We start from the raw sequence: 24,144 nt of genomic DNA on the forward strand, positions 1-24,144 counted from the left end.
ACAACAAGCAGGGTGCATGAGAAGGGCCTAAGGTGTAGTGGAAAGGGAGAGGAATATGATTGGTAGGGGTACTAAGTGAAAGAAAACAGAATATTTTGTGAAATAACCAAAAATGTTTGTCTTTCCAAACAGAGTGAGGGAGAGAGTGTGTGTGTTTTTGTCTGTGTGTGAAAAAATTATTTGTGAAATCTGACAGACACCTCACCATACTCGACTGACAGCACCAGTATCCAACTATTTACTACAAAATACATTGATTAAGGGAGTGTAACACCTCAAATACCCCCCTGAAGCTAAGCCCCCGAGGACCGATATTGGACCCACAATCCGTTTAGTACAGATTATTTACCTCACTATTTCTGATTTTGTATTCATGCCATTCACTCATTCAAAACACATTCACTCATACAAAATTGCTGGTTAAATTCTTCCGTGTAGTATAGACGAAACACACCCATAATGCCGTATGAGGTATTGGAGGGGTTGGACCTTACTTTCAGACTTTCTTCAAAGATCAGCACCAGGTTTTTATCCTATTCAATTCCTCCAAACCGTATTATAATAGAGCTGGTCTTGGAAACATGTGGTAGGTAGCCAAGTGCGACCAAGGGCACTATGAATTCTGAATAATGGCAGACTTTGTGGAAAACAAATGGCACTAACATAATATAATATTAGTGAGAGACTATGAACTCATGAATGTTACATTTAATCAGTTGTGGAAAGGATAAGAAAATTAGTTGTACTTCTTTGTTGAGAAAATTTAAGTTGTCCCAGGCATAAGCAGATAGTCCCTTCATGTGCAATAAATGCTAAATATGCATAGCATTTTGCTGAATATTAATTCGCCAGTCACAGTCACAATCACACATTGGCAAATCGATATTTCAGAGAATGGCTTTCTGTTTCTCTGCTGGAGGCACAAGGCCTGCCATCCTGTCCTGTGGTTTCTGCAGTACATTTCGGCGCTATCTGAGTGGTTTCTAAATTTTATGAAGGAAACAACTTGCAATACAAAATGATCATGACTTATTTTAAAAGGCAGCATGTCACCTGCATGGTGCACTGTAATCCTTGGAGCTGCAATTTTTGTTGCATGGAGAACTTTGAATCTTTGGGGATGTTTGAGGTATTAACCAGGGCTTTAAGTGGGGAAAGAAACGGGGGTGCTCTAAAAGGAACTGGGCAAACCTCGAAGAGGTGTGGCATATCTAAGTAGGGGCATGGTCTAAATAAAGATAACTAGTGTAGCAGTACCCCTCTGCTCTGACAAGCCTTCAGCTCTAGGACTCCTCAGAACTCCCCCCACCCCCTCTGTGTGGCAGCCCAGGCTGAGACAGCTTCCCAGGTGCACACACAGCCGCACCCGAGTACTTCACAGGTCTTTAAAAGACCATTTGCATGTTAATGATTCTTTGTCGTTTTTTACCCCTTCTTAGAGCCCCTGCATCTCCACACTTCCTACTACTGTGCCCACAGGCATTCTGTTCAACAGTGCAAATGCTCCCTCCGCACCTTTGTCGTCCCGTGGGTATGCCAATGGGTGCTTGTCGCCAGGACACTGAATAGGTCCCTCTGTGGCTTTAACACTGGCGGTAAACACGCCGAGAGGCTTGTGGTGTTCCAAACAACTGGGCGATGCTGCAGGCCAGCGTCACAGCGCACGAAATCAGCCTGCTGTTCTCACACTTGCAAAATAGGGCTGTCACATCCTCGTTATGATGCGGTCACATAACATTTCCTTCTGTGCAAACACGCTTGTATTATTTCACGTCTAAATTTTGTTTGACTGGACTTTTACAAGCAAGTTTCCTATGATCAGAAGTAAAGAAGAGATATCAAAATGTAGGCAGTTTCTCACACAAAGTGGTTTAAGCTGCTAAATGGTGCGATGAAAGCACACTACCAAGGAGTTGTGGGCACTCTAGTTGTGCCTCTGATCGAGCTGGTGTGGGGATGCCAGGGGTACTGGGAGTGCATTAGCTTGATTTGCTTAAGCAGTGCGAGCGCATGCTCACGCGAAACACCAACAAAAACCGGGACGTCCGGTCACCCTACCTTTGACCTTTGAGGCCCGAAAATAGAGCCCCTCAGAGACCCGTTTTGAGGCCCCCCTCAAAAAAACTGGTGGTGCTCAGACCCCCCCACTTAAAGCCCTGGTTTTAACAAGGATAATGAGGATTTTATTTTGCAAGCATCAGCTGGGAGCCGCACTGTGTCACTATGGTTAACGATTAGCTGATGTGAGGGGTAATGAGTCATGATGGCCAATTGTGGATGGGGCTGATTTCTGGGGTCTACAAAATGGGACTATAAACTAGCTACCTCCCCCATTTTATAATTGAAGGGATTGTAAAATATTATAATTTTCATAATATTGTTTCAAGCTGTCGAGGAGGCAGTTTGGGTGAAAAGGACATTAGGGGGCAGGGTACGGGTCCCTTAGGCAATTGTAACCGAGGAAAGATGAATGCATGTGATACGCTCACCTCCACTTGCTGGGATGTCAGAGACGTTTTAAGGCATGGGCAAAGCGGGCTCTGGCCCAGGGCACCAGCCTTTCAGGGGCCTCCCAGATAAAGCCAGCTCTGTTCTGCAGAGGCCTGCCCTGAAGACCTTTAATAATTTTTTAACTGATTATTTTAAAAACGGGTTCTCTTTAATTTATTTTTGATCTGAATGATGTGTAAAATTCTATCACAGACATTTTTCAGAGAAATGTGTTTGCGTCATGCAACATCCACAAATATTTTTTTTAGATCAAAACAGGACTTCACATATAAAAAATGGAAGGGTTTCACAGAGAATATTTGTAGTAATATTAGTGAGCTGCCACCATGTTACAATATCAAAAACAAGCATCACTTTCCATTAATATTAGATGTGCACTGTCAGTGACCTGGCCAAAGAGGGCATGAAGGAGCTGAAACTGGGTCATAATTTCAAGACTGTTCAGAACAGGGGCCCCCAAAATACAATCGGCCCAGGGCTCCCAAAATACAATCGGCCAGGCCCCCAAAATCCTTAAAATGTCCCTGTTGGATGTAGCACTTTTAATTACGTTTTTTAATTTGCTTGTGTGAAGGGATGTATTGCTTGTAATTAATCAAACAGCAATAAAATGTCAATAAAGAAACTAGGAGTACTTAACAACTAGACAACTTATCTAGGGGAAGAAACTGATAACATAGTATTACAAACTGTGGTTTGAGATTTCACACAGATTACCTGCCAGAGTGTGTCAAACTTCTTTCCATCGGGGATCGATAGTTTTCCTGTTTTATCTCGGTCAATACGGTAGTGTAGCACTTTTCCATCATTAAACAAACACAGAGCGTAGGAACCTTTGTCATCTCTTTCTCTGATTCTGGAAGTAACAAATGAGTTCATTTGTGTATTATTAATTGTGAAAAACTGCAATGCAATGCAATGAAACTCACATATATAGAATATATATATAGAATATATATATATTATATATATATATATATATATACACACATATATAATATATATATATGTATATATATATATACAAATTAAGAATTAGAAAACAACATTCTCTCCTTCTCTTTCAACTTTCGCCTCTTCAAACACGCATAGGTGGTAGGATAGCAAAAAAGTTAGCAAGCTCGGATGGTCGGTGAGGTAAACTCAATGCAAGACATTTAGGTATTCACGGAACACAGTCCTACTTTGGGTTATTACTCCATATACAACGAGGCCTGTGGGTTGTAAAAGGTCTTTCCGTAACAGAAGGCATAATAGTCTTTCCAATAAACATATGATATGACATTCTGCGATAATATTTACTTAAAAGTGAAAAAACTAGAGCGATTACCATCATTTGCTCTTAGATTTTTAATGTTGGTATCTTGCAAAGAAAGCTGTTGAGTTTGTATTAAATGGAAAGCAGCAATGCAGCCTGCTTTGGCGAATACACCAGTCAAGGCAATTCATCAAACAGGTAATTTCTACTAGGGTCAAGATCTGGCCGAGTTGAATCACTGGTCTCTTCAAAAAATGTTAATGTATTAAAAAAGCTATACTGCTGAGAGAAGTCAGAAATGCATCAAGGTGGTGCCTTGTTTCTTTTCAAGGAAGTGGAAAGGGACAGATATAGGTTATTAACTATGCTTATTAAGCCATTCTTAACCGGTGCACAATCCAGATACAGCTATTTTACAGGTGACCATAGTTATCCAATGACTGCCAATGAAGCATAGAATGAAGAATAATTAAGCTGATCCATCTATGCCATCAATAAGTGTAGTAAAAGCAGCTGCCATTCATTGAGACTTACCCATGCTTCATTGCTACATGACATGAAAGAGCATAGAGATTTTGCTCTATATAGACTGAGAAAGATTAGTCAATTGCATATTTGCTTGGTCAATGACATTCCCCCTATTTTCCTTTAAGGCGGCATACAAAATCTCACACATTTTGCTTCCTATTTCATTGACAACCTTTCAACTTATGGTGTACTTATTACCAAAAGAAAGGCAAGTGGATGCACATATTGCACTATTATGGCCTTGGACAGGACTAAGTTGACACGAGGTGGATGAGCCTGTGCTGGAGAACATGATCAAAAAATATCTAGCCAATTCCAGGGAATCATCTGTTTTTTTGCTTTTTTGACGTAGCTGTGGCATGAAGGGTGAAGTAACCAGACTTGCAGACAGATCACTCTGGTCTGCCCCCATCAATACCTGTTTATTTGTTAATGAATAGATTTTGTATTAGACGATTGATCAGGAAGAAGATTTGTGAAACAAGGACGGATGTGCCCGCAACATTGAAGGACACATGATTAAAGGACAATTGTACTTAGGTGTGAAGATGGGCAGTAGAGCTGTTCCCAGGAGCGTGTTGAAATCCTATTGGTCAGTAAACAAAGAGTGGTTCTGTCGGGATCTATCGGTTACATTGTCAGCGCACTTAGGGGCGAATTCCGATCTCGGCTCGGCATTAGCGGATCCAATTCGAAGCCTGAATTTCTGTCTGAGTCGTACACGGGTCCGGACATCGAAGTTCGATGCGAACAAACGCAAAATCTCCGTCCGAATCATTTCCGGGTCCGAGCCGCTCCGTACGGCTCGGTCACGAGCAAACCATGGCGCGCAATGGAGATGTTTCACGACCGAGCTAGTAGGATGCTCGATTTAGACCGCCGGTTCGAGTTGGAGCGTCCGGCTCACAATAGCTCCCGGAGCTGGACTTCGCAGGTCAGCGTCGGGCCCCCTGTTACCGGCAGCCTTACGACTCAGACAAATGGGGAGACCCATGGGTCTCCCCAACACAGGCATGTACAGTGCGGATGGCACAGATGCGTACCCACTGTAGGGGGCGCACTTTTCCGCGACGTACCTATTCAGTCAATGGGAGCCCATGTAAGCATCGTACGACCAGCTCCCATTGACTTCTATGGGAGTCAGACCGAACCGAGTCCGACTGCATACAGCTGCATCGTACTCACTCGGTCGGACTGCAGGAGTCCGGATCGGTCGGAAAACACCCTGGATCTGGCTCGATCGGAGTGCTTTCCGACCTAGATCGGAATCGGCCCCTTAGTGTCACATGTGTATCCCAATTTTTGATTTTAACATCAGTATCTCAACTGCCTAGACAATGAAAAAATGTTTTCAAACAATAAAGACGTGACTCAAAGTCATTGTCTACTGTTAATGTTTTCACAGAATTAAGTCATTCATATACATTCACATAGGTAGTAGATCAAGGCTGTCAACATGTGGTGAAATATTTACAGATAAATGGTGATCATTTGACATATGTGCTCAGTGCTCAACAAAAGTGCAATATATACAGAGTGGTCAAAATGTATGTACATGTGGGGGATAGGCCAGATAACAGTAAAAATCCAATGGCGCGGGGCGTGGCCAAGATGGCGACGGAGTAAGACGCTCTTTCGTGTCCCTCCGGCGCCCAACCCAGCTTAGCCTTGTCCAGCATACTCAGCGGCGGGCGGATCGCCTATCGGTGGCCAGCGGAGGTCCCCGTGGCGGTGGAGTAAGGTCCGGTCCTGCAGCGGAGAGCGGAGGTTGCCTGGAGGCGGTGGGGACAGCGGCGGCGGACCTGCGAGCCTCGGCCTTGCGTAGGAGGAGGGGCCGGACTTCTTGCTTGGAGACAGCGTGGCCGGACCGGAACGTGGAGCCGCGGCTGCATCGGAGAGCTTGGCCCCCACCTCATCGCTCACTGGTTGCGCTCCCGCGCCTGGAGAGGGGGGAGCCGCCCTGGTGGTCCAGCGGAGCTCGGCGGCCATGTACCGGTGAGTGGGGCCGGCTGGGACTAGCGAGTACGGGGGCAGCGGTGCTGTTCCCCGCCGCCGCCTGACCCTGTCACGCGGGAGCCGCCCGGCCGGGCGCGCTAGCAGAGCGCGCTCCTATCGAGGGCCCCTGCCGCAGTGGTGGCCTTGGTGACTGCCGGGGGACCTGTGGACAGTTGCGGTGCCTTGGCGACCTGAGGCCTCGTGGGCCCTGGCCTGGCCTACATGCTGAAGCGGAGTGAGCCCAGAGGAGAGGAGCCCCGGCTACCTGATCCCCTGTAGTTCTGCCCTGTCGGGCCATCTGACGGAGGGGCTGTGTGAGGCGGCTAGAGGCTTGAGGTACCAGGCCCTGGGAGCCGGGCGGGCGTGGAGGCGGCGCCGCGACAGTGGGGTCTTCCGACCCTTGAACTGGCGTCTACCCCCCTTGCAGCTTTGAGGAGCTACCCCGAGTGGGAAGTGGACGTACACCGTGACCAGAGGGGGTCGCCCAGCAAGAGTTAAGAACTCGGTACGGGTGCCACCCTTCTCCCACTACCTCCCTGAAGACTCCGGGTAGTTGGGAAGGTTCTGCTGGAGCGCGGTCCCTTGGATTGTATGTGCTGCAGTGCCGACCCGTCGCGGGGGGGTCCCTCCTTGGAAGCTGACGGGTGAGCTTTGCGCCTCGACTACTGGGTGGCGGACCGGGTGGTGTCGCTTGGCTGTGACGAGGCTGGACGACGGCCGAGAACGCAGAGGGTCCCCTGCCCTGGAGAAGCTCACGACTGTGAAGGCGAAGCGACCCCCAAAGGTGGAGTACCGGTCACGGTCGCCTGACATACGGACTGTGACCTGCTCTTAGAGGCCCCTGACTGGGAAGGAACCGGGAGCGGGCTCGCTCTGCCGACACTGGGACTGCGGTGCCTTGTACATACCGGGGAGGTGACTGCTGCCCCCTCCAGGGGCACTACAATGTCCTCCACACTACGCAAGGGGAAGCCAGGGAAGGATGGCGCGGCAATGAACTCTCACCAGCCGCCGTCGCCCGGACCCAGCGTGTCGCCCAAGACTTCGGACGATGAGGCCCCTGCGACCAAGGCCTTTATGACGGAACTCTTTGCCTCCATCAAAGAGGACATTTCTGAACTTCGTGCCCAACTAGCGTCGGACCTCCGAGAAGTACGGAGGGACGTGGATGGCATAGGTGAAAGGGTGGCCACGCTGGAAGACCACGACCTGAATGTTGCGAACGATGTCCATCAGCTGCAGCAGGACGTTCTTAGGCTCACGGAGCAGAACCTGGATCTTCAAGCCCATACGGAGGATCTGGAAAATCGTTCCCGCCGGAACAACATCCGTATTCGGGCTGTGCCCTGGGACGGAGAAGCGGGCGACCTGCGGGGTTATGTCCAGGCCCTCTTCTTGCAAGTGCTGGACGACGCCGATGTCCAGGAAGTCAGAATGGACAGAGTGCATAGGGTCGGTCTCCCTAGAAGGGGGTGGGGGCCCCCCCCGGACATCCTCGCCTGTGTACATGATTTCCAGCTCAAAGAGAGGATCCTACGGAAAGCACGATCTATCCCTTCCTTGCAATTCAGGGATCATCGTCCGCAGCTGTACCAGGACCTGGCGGCGTCGACCCTCCAGAAGCGGCGGGAGTTCCGCCCGGTGGCCGCCTTCCTTAGGGAGCGCAACATCTCCTACTCGTGGGGACATCCCTTCCGCATCATCTTCCGATGGGAGAACAGGCTTGTGCAGATTCGGTCTCTCCAGGCAGCTAAAGATTTGTTGGGGCTGGAGGAGGAGACCCCCTCACAGGAGTCTGGCAGTTCGCCGCGGCGGCGACGCAGGCGTTCTTGTTCGTGGCAGAGAGTGGGTCGGGCCGCGGAGCAGGGGCGGCCTGACCGAGTGGCTAGCTTACAGGAAAGAGGGAATGCGGTGGCTTCGGTGGCCTCTGTCACTTTAGCGCCTTCCCAACAAAGCTCCGGTGCTGCTTGATCCTTTGAGCCGCAGGCTGGTTGGTGCCGGAGGGGCACGTCCTGCCAGGTAGTGTGGGTTTAGTGTACTTTTGGAGAAGACACCCCGTACCGTGGCCTGTGGGGTCCTGTCCTGGACACCACATCCCCCTGCCCAGGAGGACCGCTACAACTTGTGCCTCGATGGGACTGCTAAGTACATTTTCTCTATTTCTATTTCTATTTTTGGATTGGGGTTGGGAGGAGGGGGGGGAGGGTGGGCCCTGGAGGTTGTGGGTTGTCAGGGCCGCTGGGATCTGGGAGTGTTCGTCCGATTTTGAGGGTTGTTGGGGCTCGGACGTGTGGCATGCAGGGGGGACGGTTGGGGGGAAGGAGGGGCGGGGGGTTGGGGTGTTTGGGTGGGTTGTTCGATGGGGTGGTGATGACAGGATTGCGTGGATTGTTATGCGTGCTGCTGTTGATGTGTGGGTCGCTGTTAGCTGTAGGGAAAGGGGTAGTGGAACTGATGTACTGACTGGTTCGGGGAGGCGGGTGGTGGTAACGGCTTCAGAGCGGGTGGCCTTCCCTTACCTCTATGTCACTTAATATTGCTACTTGGAATGTGAAGGGCTTGAATTCGCCACAAAAACGCCAAAAAATATGGAAATACTTGATAGACCATCAACTTGACGTGGTGGGTCTGCAGGAAACCCACTTAGCGCGTAAAGATGAGCTCCGCCTTAGGCATAGGCACTTCCCGCTTATCTATAGGTCCTCGGCTTCCACCAAGCATAGGGGGGTAGCCCTTCTGTTTCGAGCGGCCCTTCATTTCCAGCCACTAGGGATGCAGAGTGACAGAGAGGGCCGATGGTTGCTGGTCAAGGGGTTGCTGTATGAGAGGATTTGTACTTTTGTGGTGGTGTATGCTCCTAACTCTGGGCAGAATAGTTTTCTCCAAGAGCTGCTACGAAAAATTGAGAACTTTGTTGAGGGTCATTTGATTCTTCTTGGTGACTTTAACATGGTATGGGATAAAACCCTGGATAGTTCAGGCACCCTTAGAGCGGATGCCGGCAGCGTAAGATAAGTGAAATGGGTTTGATTGATAGTTGGCGCGCACTGCACCCCCACTCCCGAGACTACACTTTCTTTTCTGCTGTCCATCGCTCTTATTCAAGGCTCGATCATGTTTTTCTAAGCCAAGCTCTTCGGGGCGATGTCCCCGACTCCAGCATCTTTCCACTCTCTGTCTCAGATCACAGCTTACTGGTCCTTGGGTTGCGCTGGTCGGCGAAAGGCGACGGATTGCGCAAATGGTATTTCCCTGCTGCCTTACTCCGAGATGACACTTCTTGCAAAGCGTTGCGAACGGCCATTCGAGACTTCTGGGCACTGAACCCGGTCTCGGACACCTCCATCTTCACGACCTGGGACGCCTGTAAGGCTTCCTTGAGAGGCACGTGCCGCGCTCTCAACGCCAATCTTAACAAGTTACGGAGAGCGGAACGTGAGAAACTGGAGGCTGAGCTGACCGATCTGGAAGCGGCACATAAATTGAGCCCCTCTCGGCTCACCCTTTGCCCTCTTACTGCGGTGCGGGGGAAATTGAGGGCCCACTACAACAATAGGGCGGAATTTACTCTACTGCGGCTGCGCCACGCTTCCTACGCTCAGGGTAACAAGGTGGGGAGGCATTTAGCCCGTCAACTCCGAGATAAACGGGAAAGGGAATACATTGGAAGCATGCAGGACGGAGCGGGGGACCCCCTTCACCGTGACGAGGAAAAGGCTGCCCTGTTTGGCCGCTTCTACGCTGATCTCTATAGAGGTGACGCTCACGATCCCGATACGCAACGGCGATATCTGGCCGACTTGTCACTGCCTCAAGTCTCTGCTGACCGCAACAAACGCTTAACGGCCCCCTTCTCCCGGGAGGAAATTCTGGACGCCATCAAGGCCCTGAAGCCTCACAAGGCGCCGGGACCTGATGGATATACCGCCCTTTTTTATCAGACTTTCGCCACCGAGATCTGTGACCATCTTACGGATCTCTTCAATGCGATGGCGGAGTCTGGCGGCATCTCTGGCTCTATGGCTGAGGCGGTGATCTCGGTCATTCCTAAACCCGGGAAGGATCCCGCTCAATGCTCTTCCTACCGGCCGATCGCCCTTTTGAACATCGACGCGAAATTGTATTCGTCTATTATTGCACGACGCCTCCAGGAGCTGATGCCGGTCCTCATCCACCCGGACCAGTCGGGCTTTATCTCGGGACGCCAGACCCACGATAACTTACGCCGGGTGATCCATTTGATCGAAAATGCCGATAGATTCCGCATCCCAGCGGTGCTAGTGGGATTGGACGTGGAGAAGGCCTTCGATCACGTGGATTGGGGGTTTTTGTTTAGTACCCTGGCGGCCTTCGGTTTCTCTGATAAATTCATCACGATGATCCGGGCGAACTACAGTACTCCCCGCTCCAGAGTAACCGTTAATGGCCATCTGTCGCCCTTCTTCTCCCACTCCCGCGGAACTAGACAGGGCTGTCCTCTCTCCCCTCTGCTCTTTGCGCTTAGCATTGAACCGCTGGCGTTGGTGGTGCGGCAGCATGAGGGGATTCAGGGCCTTCCCTTCACGGGAGAGCAACACAAAATCTCACTCTTCGCTGATGACGTTCTACTGTCCATAGGAGATCCTGCTCGCTCGCTCCCACACGTCCAGAAGGTCCTGTCCGAATTTGAGGAGGTAGCCGGCTTTAAGGTGAACTTTGGGAAGTCGTACATCCTGAACCTCACGCTATCACCGGCTGAAGAGGAGCGGGTACGGCCTTTGACCCCCCTGTCCTGGGCGACCGGCTCCCTCTTGTATCTGGGGGTCCGCTTAACACCCACCGTGGGGGGCCTGTTTGCGGCGAATTTCCCTCCGCTGCTGACGTCCATCCGGGCTGACTTAGCTTGCTGGAAGCCCAAGTACATCTCTTGGCTAGGTAGGATACACGCCATTAAGATGGTTCTCCTCCCTAAGTTCCTCTACCTTTTCCAGGCCCTTCCGATCCCACTGGACCTAGATTTTTTTAGACGCCTCAAAACCCTGATGCTCCGCTTCATCTGGCAGGACGGGCGTGCCCGCTTCTCCTTCTTTACATTGTGCCGATTGCGGTCGGATGGAGGAGTGGGCCTTCCCGATATGCACCTGTATTATAAAGCGGCGCAACTGCGAGTTCTAGTGGAATGGTCCCAGCAACTCTCGGAGAAACACTGGCTGCATATGGACAGGAGTGTCGCCGGTCGGTCCGTATGGGATCTCGCTTGGAAGCCCAAGAGTGATAGGCCCAGGAATGCCTATATCAGTACCCCTACCAGCACGGTGCTGAAAGTGTGGGATACAGTCTCAGGCGATGTCATTGGACGACGTTCCCGTCGCCCTTTACCCACATTCATTTCAACCCGGCCTTCCCCCCCACGATGCAGGAGGGTCCCTTTCGTTTGTGGCGTGAGGGAGGCTGTCGAGCACTTACTCACCTTTTCCATGGTACCGTTCCGCTCACCTTCACTAATTGCATGAGAGACTACGGGGTTCCCCCGTCTGAACGGTATCACCATCTCCAGCTCCTCCACTGGGCTACCTCCCCAGGGACGGGTGATGCTGCTACGAGACCGCCTTCCGCCTTCGAGGCCTTCCTTCTGCGCACTACCACCATGAAGGGGGCCATCTCCTTTCTCTATAAATTGCTGCTCACTACGGCGGCATCGCCCCACCCACGCTATATGGGACATTGGGAGGAAACGATCGGGAGAGACATCTCCGATGCCGAATGGGCAGGCCTCTGGCGGGACGTCTCGGCGCATAATCGCTCGGTAGCGCTGCGAGAAGCCCACCTCAAAACAATGATGGACTGGTACTTATGCCCATCCAAACTGCACCGCATCTTTCCATCCTCTTCCGACCGTTGTTGGAGAGGCTGCGGGTTCTTGGGGGATTTCCGCCATATCTGGTGGGACTGCCCGATCATTCGCCCTTATTGGGAGGAGATCTTGTCCCACCTCAAGGACATCCTGGGCTACCCGATATCTACCTCACAAGAACATGTCCTACTCGGGCTTCGGGACCCAGGCCTTGAGCACCAAACGAGAGCCGATAAGCAAATTCTCTGGCTCTGTCTTGGGGCGGCTAAACTCACCCTTGCGGCAGCGTGGAAGACGCCGGCCGCTCCAGCGATCTCCCTCTGGTACGCGAGGCTGTGGAGACTCCTGAGTGTGGAGAGAGTGGCGGACATCTTCCTGGGGAACTTTAAGAACTTCATCTTTCGCTGGGGCCCTCTGGTCCGATTCCTTTCACGAGGATTGCACTGCCGCTGCAACTCTTTTTCCTAAAGTACGTTGCCCATGTGTAGACTGTGATTCAGAGATGTCGCTCGTTGTACTGTTTTATTTTGTGTTTTGCACACTGATAATGAAAATAAAAATTTTACAAAAAAAAAAAATCCAATGGCTCTGCTAGCTAATAATTGGGTAGCACACTATGGGTTGAAACGTCGACGACCACTCAAGACCCAGATTGACCAAGGCTCTGCATATCAAAAGGAACATTATTAGCCAGCAGAGCCATTGGATTTTTACTGTTATCTGGCCTATCCCCCACATGTACATACATTTTGACTACTTCTTCTAGTTGTAACTCTAAATGACCGATTTTGCTCATATTAGGCTTAGACCAGTCTGAGAAATGACATACAGAAATAAAAGATAAATGTGCATCTTCTGTTTTGAACATCCAATGTTCCTTTTGAGGTCTATCTACAGTCGGCTTTAGCTGTCTGCCAGAGGTCATGTAATTACTAATTACACAAAAATATTACATACAGAGCCAGTCTTTTGAAAATCCCGTTTATTCACTGATTTCATTGGGTCAGCTGTTTTTTTTCAAATGTCTTTGGCATTATGGCTCAGCCTACGGCCTTTTGCAGATGTTTACTTTCTGCAGTGGTGATTGGTATCTCAGCTGATGAGGCACTCTTGTGGGCCTACTGGCGAGCAAACTGTGAGTACAATAATCCAGGTCACCTAGATGCCCTTTCACTCTGAAGGGTAGCTGGCTGCCAGAGATGTTTGGCTAGTACTCAAGAAAGGCAAAGGAAATCTAGAGTGTTGATTAATGTGAGGGGAATACCCTTGTGCAAGATGGCGACAGACAGGGATCTCGTAACAGCCACATTGCATATTTGCTTAACAGGATTTTTCTCACAATCTAATGACATCACCGTGCTGCTGCTTGTAGATCGCTCTCCTGCGGTGCCTGGCCAGCACGCTTGCAAGTTAACTTTAGCTCTCTGATTTTGGCTGGCTGTTGGTGAGGTAGGTGTTGCTCGTAGGACTAACATGGACCAGTGCTGTTGAGTTGCAGAAGAGACATCATGCACAAGGCTAACACACTGCTTCAACTCTTTACTCACTTTTCTAAACCATGTTTCTAATAACTTGATGCTTTATGTAAGGGTAATCTACACCTCAAGGTAGCCATCACACTCAAAATTCCTTGATGCCAGGGTATTCCCTTTTTGGTGTTTATCCTGCTCACATGCAAACAATGGAGTTCAAAGAATTCATCTTCTGCATCCCAGCTTTCACTGACCTGACATGCCCACACTCTTCAGGACCCTATAGGTGGATCTATCCACATACCCTTGATAGAGCTACAGGAGTCAGCAAAGGTCATATCTGTATCTGGTGTGCTCCTCTGCTGTAAACACGAGTTCCACAAATGTTTCAGAAATGACTTAGTGTTTCCCTAATAACACGAGGCATTAAGTCAGGGCGAAGCCCGTTCCAAGATGGCTACTGCTCTCAAGTTCCATGTTGGCCTACAAGAACCTTTTATGTGCCTGTAATGCCCTCACAAAAGCAGTGACCAGCAGTGGAGAACAGAGGAGTCCATCACTTCTGATGAGAAGATGCTCATCAGCTTCAAATTAGTGCTTCACAATCACATTATAGACAAGATATTGTTGTGGTGCCCGGGAAAAAACACATTTAAAAGGAAGAGTGGCTTATTTCGAATATAAATAAAAAGAAAGTGCATTATGTTATACGGGAAGGAAAATTTAGATGTAGCATCTTCAAATGCAAAGGTTGCGGTTATATCAGAAAGGATTGGGGTATGCAGATGCAGCTTACGTGCGCTGCAGCAGAGCTTCAAAGCATTCGAGGTGCTGCTTATCCTTGTAATTGAGTATTTCACAATCATAGTAAGAAAGAATTTGTGTTGTGGAGTGCATGAAACATATACCTTTTATAGAGTGAGAGGTGTATTTCTCATATGCATGAAAACAAAATGCAACGTGTTGTAATGGAATAAACTGCCAGGCTAAATAAGGAAACTGCATTTAAGGCCTGCAGCTATTGGAGGAAGGTCTCTGGGTGTGAAGATGTAGGACGAAGAACTGTGGATATGCAGATATTCTCCTCACTATCACTTGTACTGAAAATACTTCTCTACAGGGAAAGGTAGAAACTGAAAATGATGCCACAGTGAAAGAGTTAATTGAAATATTCATTTTCAACCTGGTTTGGACTTGATTTATTTCCTCTATATTACAAAAAAGCATTGGTCATGTCAAGAGGTCTTTAAATATTGTCTCCCTAGGACCCCACCTCCTCTGTTTGTTGTAGTAAGTCAAGAGGTCTAGCATTAAAATGCCAATACGTGTAAATCGAGTATGTAAAAATGTTTATGCATGTATTACCACTGTAAAGCCGGGCCTAATCATTTTACCAGTCCTTATTTATGTACAGTTCCGGAGGTGAGCCACCGTCGCAACTTTCCGATGTAGAAAGCATCAGATCTCTAATCCACATTTTATTGCACAGGAATGTGAGGTAAACTGGGAAGGAAGTGTTCAGTGTAAAGATGTGAATTATTTCCATGATATTTGAGATGTGATAATGTTTCACACTCTAGCATTGCTAAGAAACAAATATATACATTTGATAAGTAGTGAACAAAGAATCAGCAGTGGTATATAAGTAAAGAATATAAGTTTATGTACCAGTTTGGTGGCAAGCTAAGTCAAGCATTGGCGCAAAGCCAATAGGTCTAGGCAATGTCCGAGCTATATGCGCTTTCAATGTGAATGTCTTTTATCTGTATTTGGTAACTTAAGTGATGTTACTGTGACAGTGTTGTGTCTTAAATCAGCAACAAATGGTGGACAGAACTCTGAATAAGTCAAACATTCACCTCTAGTCAAGAGATCTGAGTTAAATCCATCGTTCTTTTGTTCACTACGGTTTGGACCCAGCCATGACCCTGCTCCTCAAGGGAACACTCCAGCCTGAACTGCCAAGCTGGGTCCTCCCTGGACCAGAAACAAGCATTGTGGACCGGTTTCGGGGTAGCACCCCTCATCAGCCAGGCTAGCTTGAATCCAGTGGCACAGCGAGCAAGGAACCCACGTCTGGGCATACCCATACCACTTATTGTGAAAAGTACTGCTGCAACAAATGATGGACTTAAATGTCAAATCAAAACAAATGTTAAAAAGAAGCATGAGTGGGGAAAACATCAAACATTGAACTTCAAAAAGAAAGTAACAGGGAGACAAAAATCTTAGGAATGAGGGATTGGTCAAGTGAAACTATTTGGTTGAATTATACAGAAGGAGTCAGATTTATCTTTTTTAAGGTGCAAAATGACAACTAAGCTAATGAAATAAACATAGAAATATGAGTACGTGACTCATGGCGACAATACAACATGGCTAAAACATTTACAAAATCGATATCTCACGTAGGAGGAGAACAGTGGCATTGCCAATGTTTCCTTTTCATGCTTCTCTGCGAGCTGTTCATTGTCTCGCAGCAGGGCTTTGGCTGAGCATTGAATGTCCCATAATAAGTTTAATATAATAGATTGCGCAACAGCATAACATCATACTTCAAGCATGACAGTTCTCTTCTCTGCCAAATGGAAATCAGTCTTCAAAACTAGAGTATACCCCAAAGTCCTATAGCGTCAAACCTTTGAAGATAAGAAGAAACGGCTTAAACAATCTTTGGTTTGCACCGAGTTTTAGACCTGTCTACCTGTGTAGGAGGGTTTTGTTTTTCGTTTGACTGACGTGGACTCATTTGAGCACTTCAATTAACCCAAAGAGTAAACATGTGTGACTTTTCATGATCCTTGGACTTGCAGTCCTTTGATCAGCATTAGATTATTGATAATGGATCTGTGAAGTGCACATTTAGCCTTAGACATGATTGATATCAAATCAAGGTAAAGCAATAGCTAGTTATTGTCTGGAGGCATACAAAACAGGCAGCTATGAGCAACATGGTACAGATTCACCCACTGGGGAAGCAAGGGCATTAATGCAAGCGAGTAAAATATCCCCAAACACCCCTTTCATTGGTAGGGTAGTGAGAGAGGCACCACTGCTGGGGTGCAGTGGGCCCTTCCCACCATTTGCACCTGTCGCACTATTGACCGCTGTGCTCCTGGATTCAACACAATGGGTGGCAGTAAGCAGCTTTGTGGGACCCTGCAGAACAGAGCATATTAGGAAGCAGCATCAGGGTGAGAAAAGCAAGAGACTGATGACCTGGTAAAGCGTTCGTCTCCCTGGGCACAGTGTTCTCCCCGTTTTACCTCACATATGCCAACAGGTCTTTATTTGCTGCACAAGTTCCATGGAGAACTGAAGGCCTCGCCATAGTGTCACAAGACCCACGTCATCGAGGAGAAAGTCTCGCCATCACCCTGGACAAGCTGCGGGACTCTCACTTGGGGCCCTGCACTGATGCCACTGATCGGGATGCAGTTATTCTATAGCAGCACATTTCTGCAGGCATCTCCTGACACACAAGAGAGACATCTGGTAGAGGTCTGGAGCAGGTACTGAGCACATGTACCTCACTCCTGGGTGACTTCTGCCCTCCTCACTCTACCCTTCGTAGAAGAAGAACTTGTTAGTTAGCGCTTCATACCGCACGTCTGCTGTCTCTAAACACTATAAAGAGCAGGTGTTAATTTACTTACCTCACAATGATGAAAGCTGAGCCAGCTGGGATTTCATTTCATGAAATGCAAGTCACTGCAGAACCAAGCATATGGAGATGGGTGGCGGTCACTGAAATAATGCAGCAGCAAAGGATCAAATAATGCCACAGGGCTGGCTAAATTATGTGGCGAGAAAAGGCACTTTATGGAGTGCTGTTAGGTAGATTCAGTGGCAGCCCTATTTACACACATTGATTTATGCAGTGTTGTGAGGCAAGATTCTGTGGCAGCGCTATGAACACACATGTATTTATGCAGTGCTGTGAAGCAGATTCTGTGGATATTAACACACATGTTTATATGCAGTGCTCTGAGGCAGATTCCGTGGCAGCGCTGTTAACATTGATTTATGCAGTGCTAAGAGGCAGATTCTGCGGCAGATCTATTAACACACATTGATATATGCAACGCTGTGAGGCAGATTCTGTGGCAGATCTATCAACACACATTGATATATGCAACGCTGTGAGGCAGATTCTGTGGCAGATTGTAGTGTCTGTCTCTTTTCTTCTTTGCTCATCCACCGTTGTCACCTTGTGGAATGTTAGCATTCATTGATGATGTATTAGAATGTTGGTTTCCCTGGCTCTGAGGGGTTCAGTTGGGAGCTTGGGGTTGAGCTGAAAGGAGCCTGCTCCTGGTGGGGTTCGTATTTATAATCCTTATTTACAACCTTTGGACTCACCACCTTGTACAATCTACATGAAATAAATATATATATTGAGACTACTTGATTCTTGACAATCCTTCACTACACAGATCTATTAACACAAGTTGATTTATGCAGTGCAGTGAGGCAGATTCTGTGGCAGATCTATCAACACACATTGATATATGCAGCGCTGGGAGGCAGATTCTGTGGCAGCGCAATTAATACACACTGATAAAAAAGAGATACCGGTTCCACCTAAATAAAAACTTTGATTATGAAATGAAAGGGAAATCTTTCCCCAGTCTCATTAAGATGGTTATTCACCACAAATAATGGTGTTGTCTTGCTTTGACGCACAAGAACATTTTATGTACATCACCCCTGGCCTATAGCTCCCAGAAAAAGATATAGTTTGTGTAAAATATACACTGAATCCAGGAGGTGTTTGCACTTCCGACAATAAAAGGTGCGCTCTTTTATTCTGCACATCCCAGTGATTTCACTTTATGTCGACAGAATGGGTGTGCATTAGGACTGCTTTAGCTTAAGAGAAACACGTGCAGACCTGTATCGTAAAATTTGTTTGTATAATGTAACCATCTTGGTTACATTGTTGCCAAGCTTTGATGTGGCAGGCAGCTGACTGTAGTAAATGAATCCAACGATGAAAGTGAATTCCAAGACTAGATTTATTCTCAGAGAAGAACAACTTAACATCCACAGTGGAGAGCAGGATACACAACCGTTCTCCTCAGTAACTCCTCTTCGATCTCCCCACATTCCACCATGACCTCATAACATTCTATAATGACCTAGGTATAGAATACCACACTGACCAAAGGGTACACGGCTATTACTGAACGTAGAAGCCATCGGTGACTGGGAGGATTTTCTATTTATGTGAAAGAACGACGTAAGTGACAACCAAAGCTACTAACCAGGGCTACCTAGAAATGAATGTATCCTTCGTGTAATGTAACTGGTGCTCAATGCAGAGCACTCTTAAAGCACACTGCAGACTCGCTACAGAGAATGCTGCAGAGCAAACTTATGAGCACACTGTAGAACACGTTTATCAGCGCACAGCAGGGCACTACATTTACAAACAAATTACGGGGCATTCTTAGAACCTCACTGTAGGGCATGTAGGGCAGGTTAATGACCTCAGTGCATAGCATGCTGAAGACCCTGCTGTGGGTAGGCAAAGTTTGTGACCAAACGGTACAGCGGGTCACATTTACTACAGTTTGAGTGGCACTTTACTGCTGAGTACGCAGCCTTTACGGTGGTAAATAGGCGCTACATTTTACATCGTGTTGCGTTGTTTGAGTGATTATGAACATTTATGCAAAGGTGGGCGGAGTGTGCCACAGAAACCTTTCACCTCATCCCTTTAAGATCCTGCCATAACCACAAGGTGAAGAACTAGGAGCCCCCTGCACTGTCCTCTGCACCACATTTAAAGCAGGGAACCAAAGGCCTCGCCATAGCTTCACAAGTACCACGTCATCGAGGAGCAAATCTCGCCATCACCCCTAGACAAGCAGCGGCACTGTCACTTGGGGCCCATGGAGTGCCCTTGTACTGGGGCACAGTTTACTAAACAGAGCAGGGCGTGCTGTCGCTAGGTCTGTGCTGATCATTGTAAAACTGCTGAGGAGAGGATATGGCGTAACGCCCAGAGCTGCCGACTTTGGAGCTGGGGAAACAGGTTTCAATCTCGGCATTGTCTCAACAGCATGTGATTCTGGCACATCACTTCTTCTCCCCAGGGTTACCAAGAAATTAATTTATCATTTTGTAATGTAACCGATGCTCATGTAAATCACTCCAATCCCATCAGGTTTAGTTAGCGCTATAAAAAAGTGCAAAAATAATAACTAGCGAGAGACAGGGAGAGGATGCAACAACAGACTGTGAAAGAATGGAGAGCGAGAGAGCAACAGAGAGACTGTGATAGGCAAAGATAAATAAAGAAATTACGAGGCAGCAGAAGCAGAAAACAAAGAATGGCAAGTAAAATCAGTAGAAGTCTCTTTCATAATTGGCTGATAGCCAGATTCGAGATCTTAATCCCTGAAAAAAAGCTTAAATCAGGCGAACGCAGAGCGTCGGCCCCTTGGTTCACTCCCCAGTTAAGGGAGCAGCGGCAGGGTTGTAAAAGGGCTGAGAGAGTTTGGAGACGGGCCTATGATCCGACTGAAAAACTGAAATTTCGAGCAATAACTAAAGCCTACCATCAGTCAATTTGGAATGAAAAAAAGGCTCATTTCGAGCGTCGAATTGATGAGGCTGAAAATGGCTGTAAATAAATTTTTAAAGTTGTTCTGGATTTCACCTCTCCAGCTATCTGTACACCATCTCATACTCACTCAGAAGTATGGATAAAACAGCTTGCAACTTTCTTTGTTAGTAAAACCACAACCATTCAAGCCTCTCTCTTCCACTCTAGCCCTCAGTCGGTGGTGGGTTCCTCATCCCCCCCTCCAATTAGGGAGGGTCAAGGCCCTTCTCTTTTACAATTTCCACATTTATGCCTTGACACTTCTCTCGAGCTTCTGTTAAGTTTGAAATCAGGCTCTCCACTTGACCCGTGCCCGGCTAAACATCTGGGGAAGGTGGCACCCGCCCTAAATGCCTTGCTGAACCCCCTACTGAATTCTTCACTGTCAATGGGAGTGGTCCCGCAGGCATGGAAACATGCTCTGATCCTGCCATTGATCAAGAAGCCTACCTTGGACCCCCTCATCCATGCCAACTATAGGCCTATTTCCCTTCTCCCAGCTCTGGCGAAAGTGGCCGAGAGATTTGCACTTCGGACGATTTCCAATTTCATCGAAGGAAACGACCTGTTGCATGACACGCAATCTGGGTTCCGTGCAAATTTTAGCACGGAGTCGGCTCTTCTCGAGGTCACGGATGCCATCAGGGAAGTACTTGACTCTGGGGGTAGGGCCATGTTGGTTATGTTAGATCTGTCGGCGGCTTTCGACACCGTTCCTCACGATCGCCTTCTTGTAAGACTCTGGGAGAGCGGCATCCGGGGAACGGTGTGGAAATGGCTTAAATCTTTTCTGGCCGACCGCCGGCAAACGATCTGGGCGCCCCCTTTCTCCGCTGATATGGCTCCACTAGAGGTAGGGGTTCCACAAGGTTCCATTCTTAGCCCCATGCTATTTAACATCTTTATGGCCCCTCTGGCGGTAGTCGCGGAGTCTTTTGGCGCCCAGATCGTATCTTACGCCGATGACACCCAGCTCCTTTTCACTTGTGATAGGGGCGGGTCATTCGACGGCGTACAGATCAGGGATTGCCTTGGCGCGGTCTTTGAGTGGTTCAGGTGTAATGGATTAAAGTGCAATTCCGATAAGTCGGAGCTGCTCTTTTTTGGATGCACCTGTGAACCTGACTGGAAAGCTTGGTGGCCACAAGACTTGTTTCCTCCTGACAATGTCTCTCTCAAGGCTAAAAACTTGGGAGTGATTGTGGACAGTGAATTGTCCTTTGGGCCACATATTTCGTGCCTTTCAGGTAAATGCTATGGCATTTTACGGATGCTGAGGAAGTTTCTTCCTCTAGTGTCTTTTCAGCATAGGAAGGTTATCGTCCAGGCCTTGATCGGATCTCGACTGGACTACGCAAACGCTCTTTTCTTGGGTCTACCAAAATATCTTTTGACCCGTTTGCAAGTAGTCCAGAACTCTGCAGCCCGTGCTATTTATGGGCTCCCGAGAAGAACAGGTGCCACGGTGTTACTGAATTCTTTACACTGGCTACCGATCGCCAAAAGAATTCTTTTCAAGTGCCTGACTTTTGCCTTTAAAGCTTTACAAGGATCAGGCCCTAAGTACATAAGGAAACGCCTTTCCCGATATGTACCCAGTAGGCTACTGAGATCATCCTGCTTATCCAAAATGACAGTCCCGGCTATCAGGCGTGCAAGGATGGGAGGTCGTTCTTTCCGCTACTTAGCCCCGAAGGAATGGAATGAACTACCACTTTCTCTCAGACAGGCTCCCAGTCTCCTTGCTTTTAGAAAAGAGCTTAAAACGTAGCTTTTTAATAAATAAATTCGTTCCGTCTCTTCTGTCTGCTTTTTAGTTGTTATGTGGTTGTTTTACTTGCTGATTTTCTTCACCAAAGCGCCGGGATGCTCCCTGGAGTAGCCGAGCGCTAAAGAAGAATTAAATTAACATAACATAACATAACAGAAGCGCTCTTAAAGAAATACAAATATTATCCCAAAACAATGCCTTGAAATGGCCCCTGCTTATGTTTAGCAGTAATTGGTCACTGCTTTCGGATAGGACAGAAGATGGTAAGAGGCATAACGCATGCATGCCATGGGCATATGGGGAGAACGAATATTGGAGTGATGAGGGAGCCAGCAAATGGCAAGCCAATGGGCAGTGTGAAGTGCAAAAAAGTTCATACAGCAGGTCTCTTTTCAAGACAGCGCATGCACGCCTTCTAGAGCTCAGACCTAAAAATGAGAAGTCTCTAAAGACATTCTGAAATAAAGCAAAGACAAAACTTTTGCTCTAAGAGCTTAAAAGAAGGCAATTCTTCACAAAGGCATTTCGGAGTACGTAAAATAGTACTCCTGCAGTACTCTTTTACAAACTCTTACATGCCTTTGTGAATTGCTCCAGAGCACATACAATAGGAATATTCAGGGAATATTCATATACAGTTAATACAAATGGAAAGGACTGTGCCCTCGGTGTACATTTACTAATAGAGAGCTGGATGTATTGGGGCCGGTGCCTAAAGTCGTGCCACAATAAGGGCACAGCTTTTGTGAGCTGACTAAGAACTGCCTAAAAGTATCAGCAAATGCGTTTTAATGGGCTTAAGGGCGCGGGCAGAGCTGCAGGATGGAAGATCAAAGGGAGTTAGTGAAATGTGGAATTAAAAGGCAAATGGAAGACAAGTTGCTCAACTTCGTTGTCAGTAGATCGGATTAGACTGTAGGAGTATTTACATTGCTCGTTCCCTTCTGCTTGTGAAGCCTACAGAAAGGACAGAGAGAGAGCAGAGTCCATGAATAGAAAAATAACTTGGCAAACGAACCAGCATATTGATTCAGACAAGTAACGTTTTTTTTTCTTTTCATAAAGACTGAACTAATTACATCACAAATGGGGGTCCCACTGGGGTGCGTAAGGCATTGAGCTACAGTTGAATTTTAATACATACTGACTATATTACATGGATAGTTTATGAAAGAGGAAAAACAGATATCAATTAAATTAATTACGCAAAAAATGTGTTTGTGAAAAGTGCGAAATTGAAGAAGCAAGTGTGTAAGTGAACACAGTAAAATGTGCTCCTGGACTAAATAGAGAGTGCAGTCTCTAGACACAATAATGATCATACTAGGAATGTTAAGGCGTTACCATGAAAAGAATTAGCATTAGGAGTGCTCTGCGAGATGTCTAAAAGTAATAGAATATTAGTTACAAGCAACAATAGATCCTTCTGATATCAAATATACACCCCCTCAAGGGGCAGAGGCGTTGGCCTCCCCAACATGAAGACCGTCAATGATGTCCAGATGTCTATGAACCTTCTCGTAAATGTAGGGGGGCCAGAAGAAAAGGACTACAGTGAAATCAAGGCTAAGTGGAGTTGTTATTTTGCAATCACAGGAATTAGTATCACTGGCAACAGGCTCCTATTAAAAACCTTGGGTCGCTGCACTTATTTTACAAATTAAACACTTCCTCTATAATCAGCTAGAGAGCCAACCCACAGATAGCAAAGATGCTATCCACTATCTGTGCTATGGAAATTGGTATTACAATATCTGCTCATTCTGTAATCGATAGTGTGATACAAATTGTCATACTGACACCATCAGTGCTGTCACACATTTTAAGGAATAGCCCACTCTATTTATGCAGGAAGGGAAATGGTGGTGCACAATGTGCTGAATGAGTTGGCTTAAGTATTTATAAGACAATGGGTTAGGTTTATATTTTATTAAGTGCATACGTACACCCAAAAGGGTATCTTGGTGCTTGAGTCACACAAGGGAATAGGTGCTAAGACGTGGATGTAGAGGAAAAGAGCCAGGATATGAGGAGTTTTTTAACCAGTAATAAAGGCAAGTACATTTTCTCATGATATAGAGCACTTCCTTTGCTCATGATATACAAGTGAGGCATTAATGGTTATGACCCTGTGGAATGGCACACCTTGAAACTGAAGAAGGC

The 24,144-nt window shown here is 47.4% G+C and overlaps 1 protein-coding gene across 4 annotated transcripts in view; it reads right to left on the reverse strand.

Annotated features, from left to right (window-relative positions):
* Nucleotides 1-24,144, reverse strand: part of SYK (spleen associated tyrosine kinase) — a 275,583-nt gene that overhangs the window by 118,184 nt on the left and 133,255 nt on the right. For all 4 annotated transcript variants that reach the window (XM_078675628.1, XM_078675625.1, XM_078675626.1 and 1 more), the window contains exon 5: nt 3,229-3,367. In XM_078675628.1, the coding sequence (XP_078531754.1) occupies nt 3,229-3,367 (139 nt within the window). The remainder of the gene's footprint in view (nt 1-3,228; nt 3,368-24,144) is intronic.

The sequence above is a fragment of the Lissotriton helveticus genome, chromosome 2_1 (assembly GCF_964261635.1).
Source record: "Lissotriton helveticus chromosome 2_1, aLisHel1.1, whole genome shotgun sequence".
NCBI lineage: Eukaryota > Metazoa > Chordata > Amphibia > Caudata > Salamandridae > Lissotriton > Lissotriton helveticus.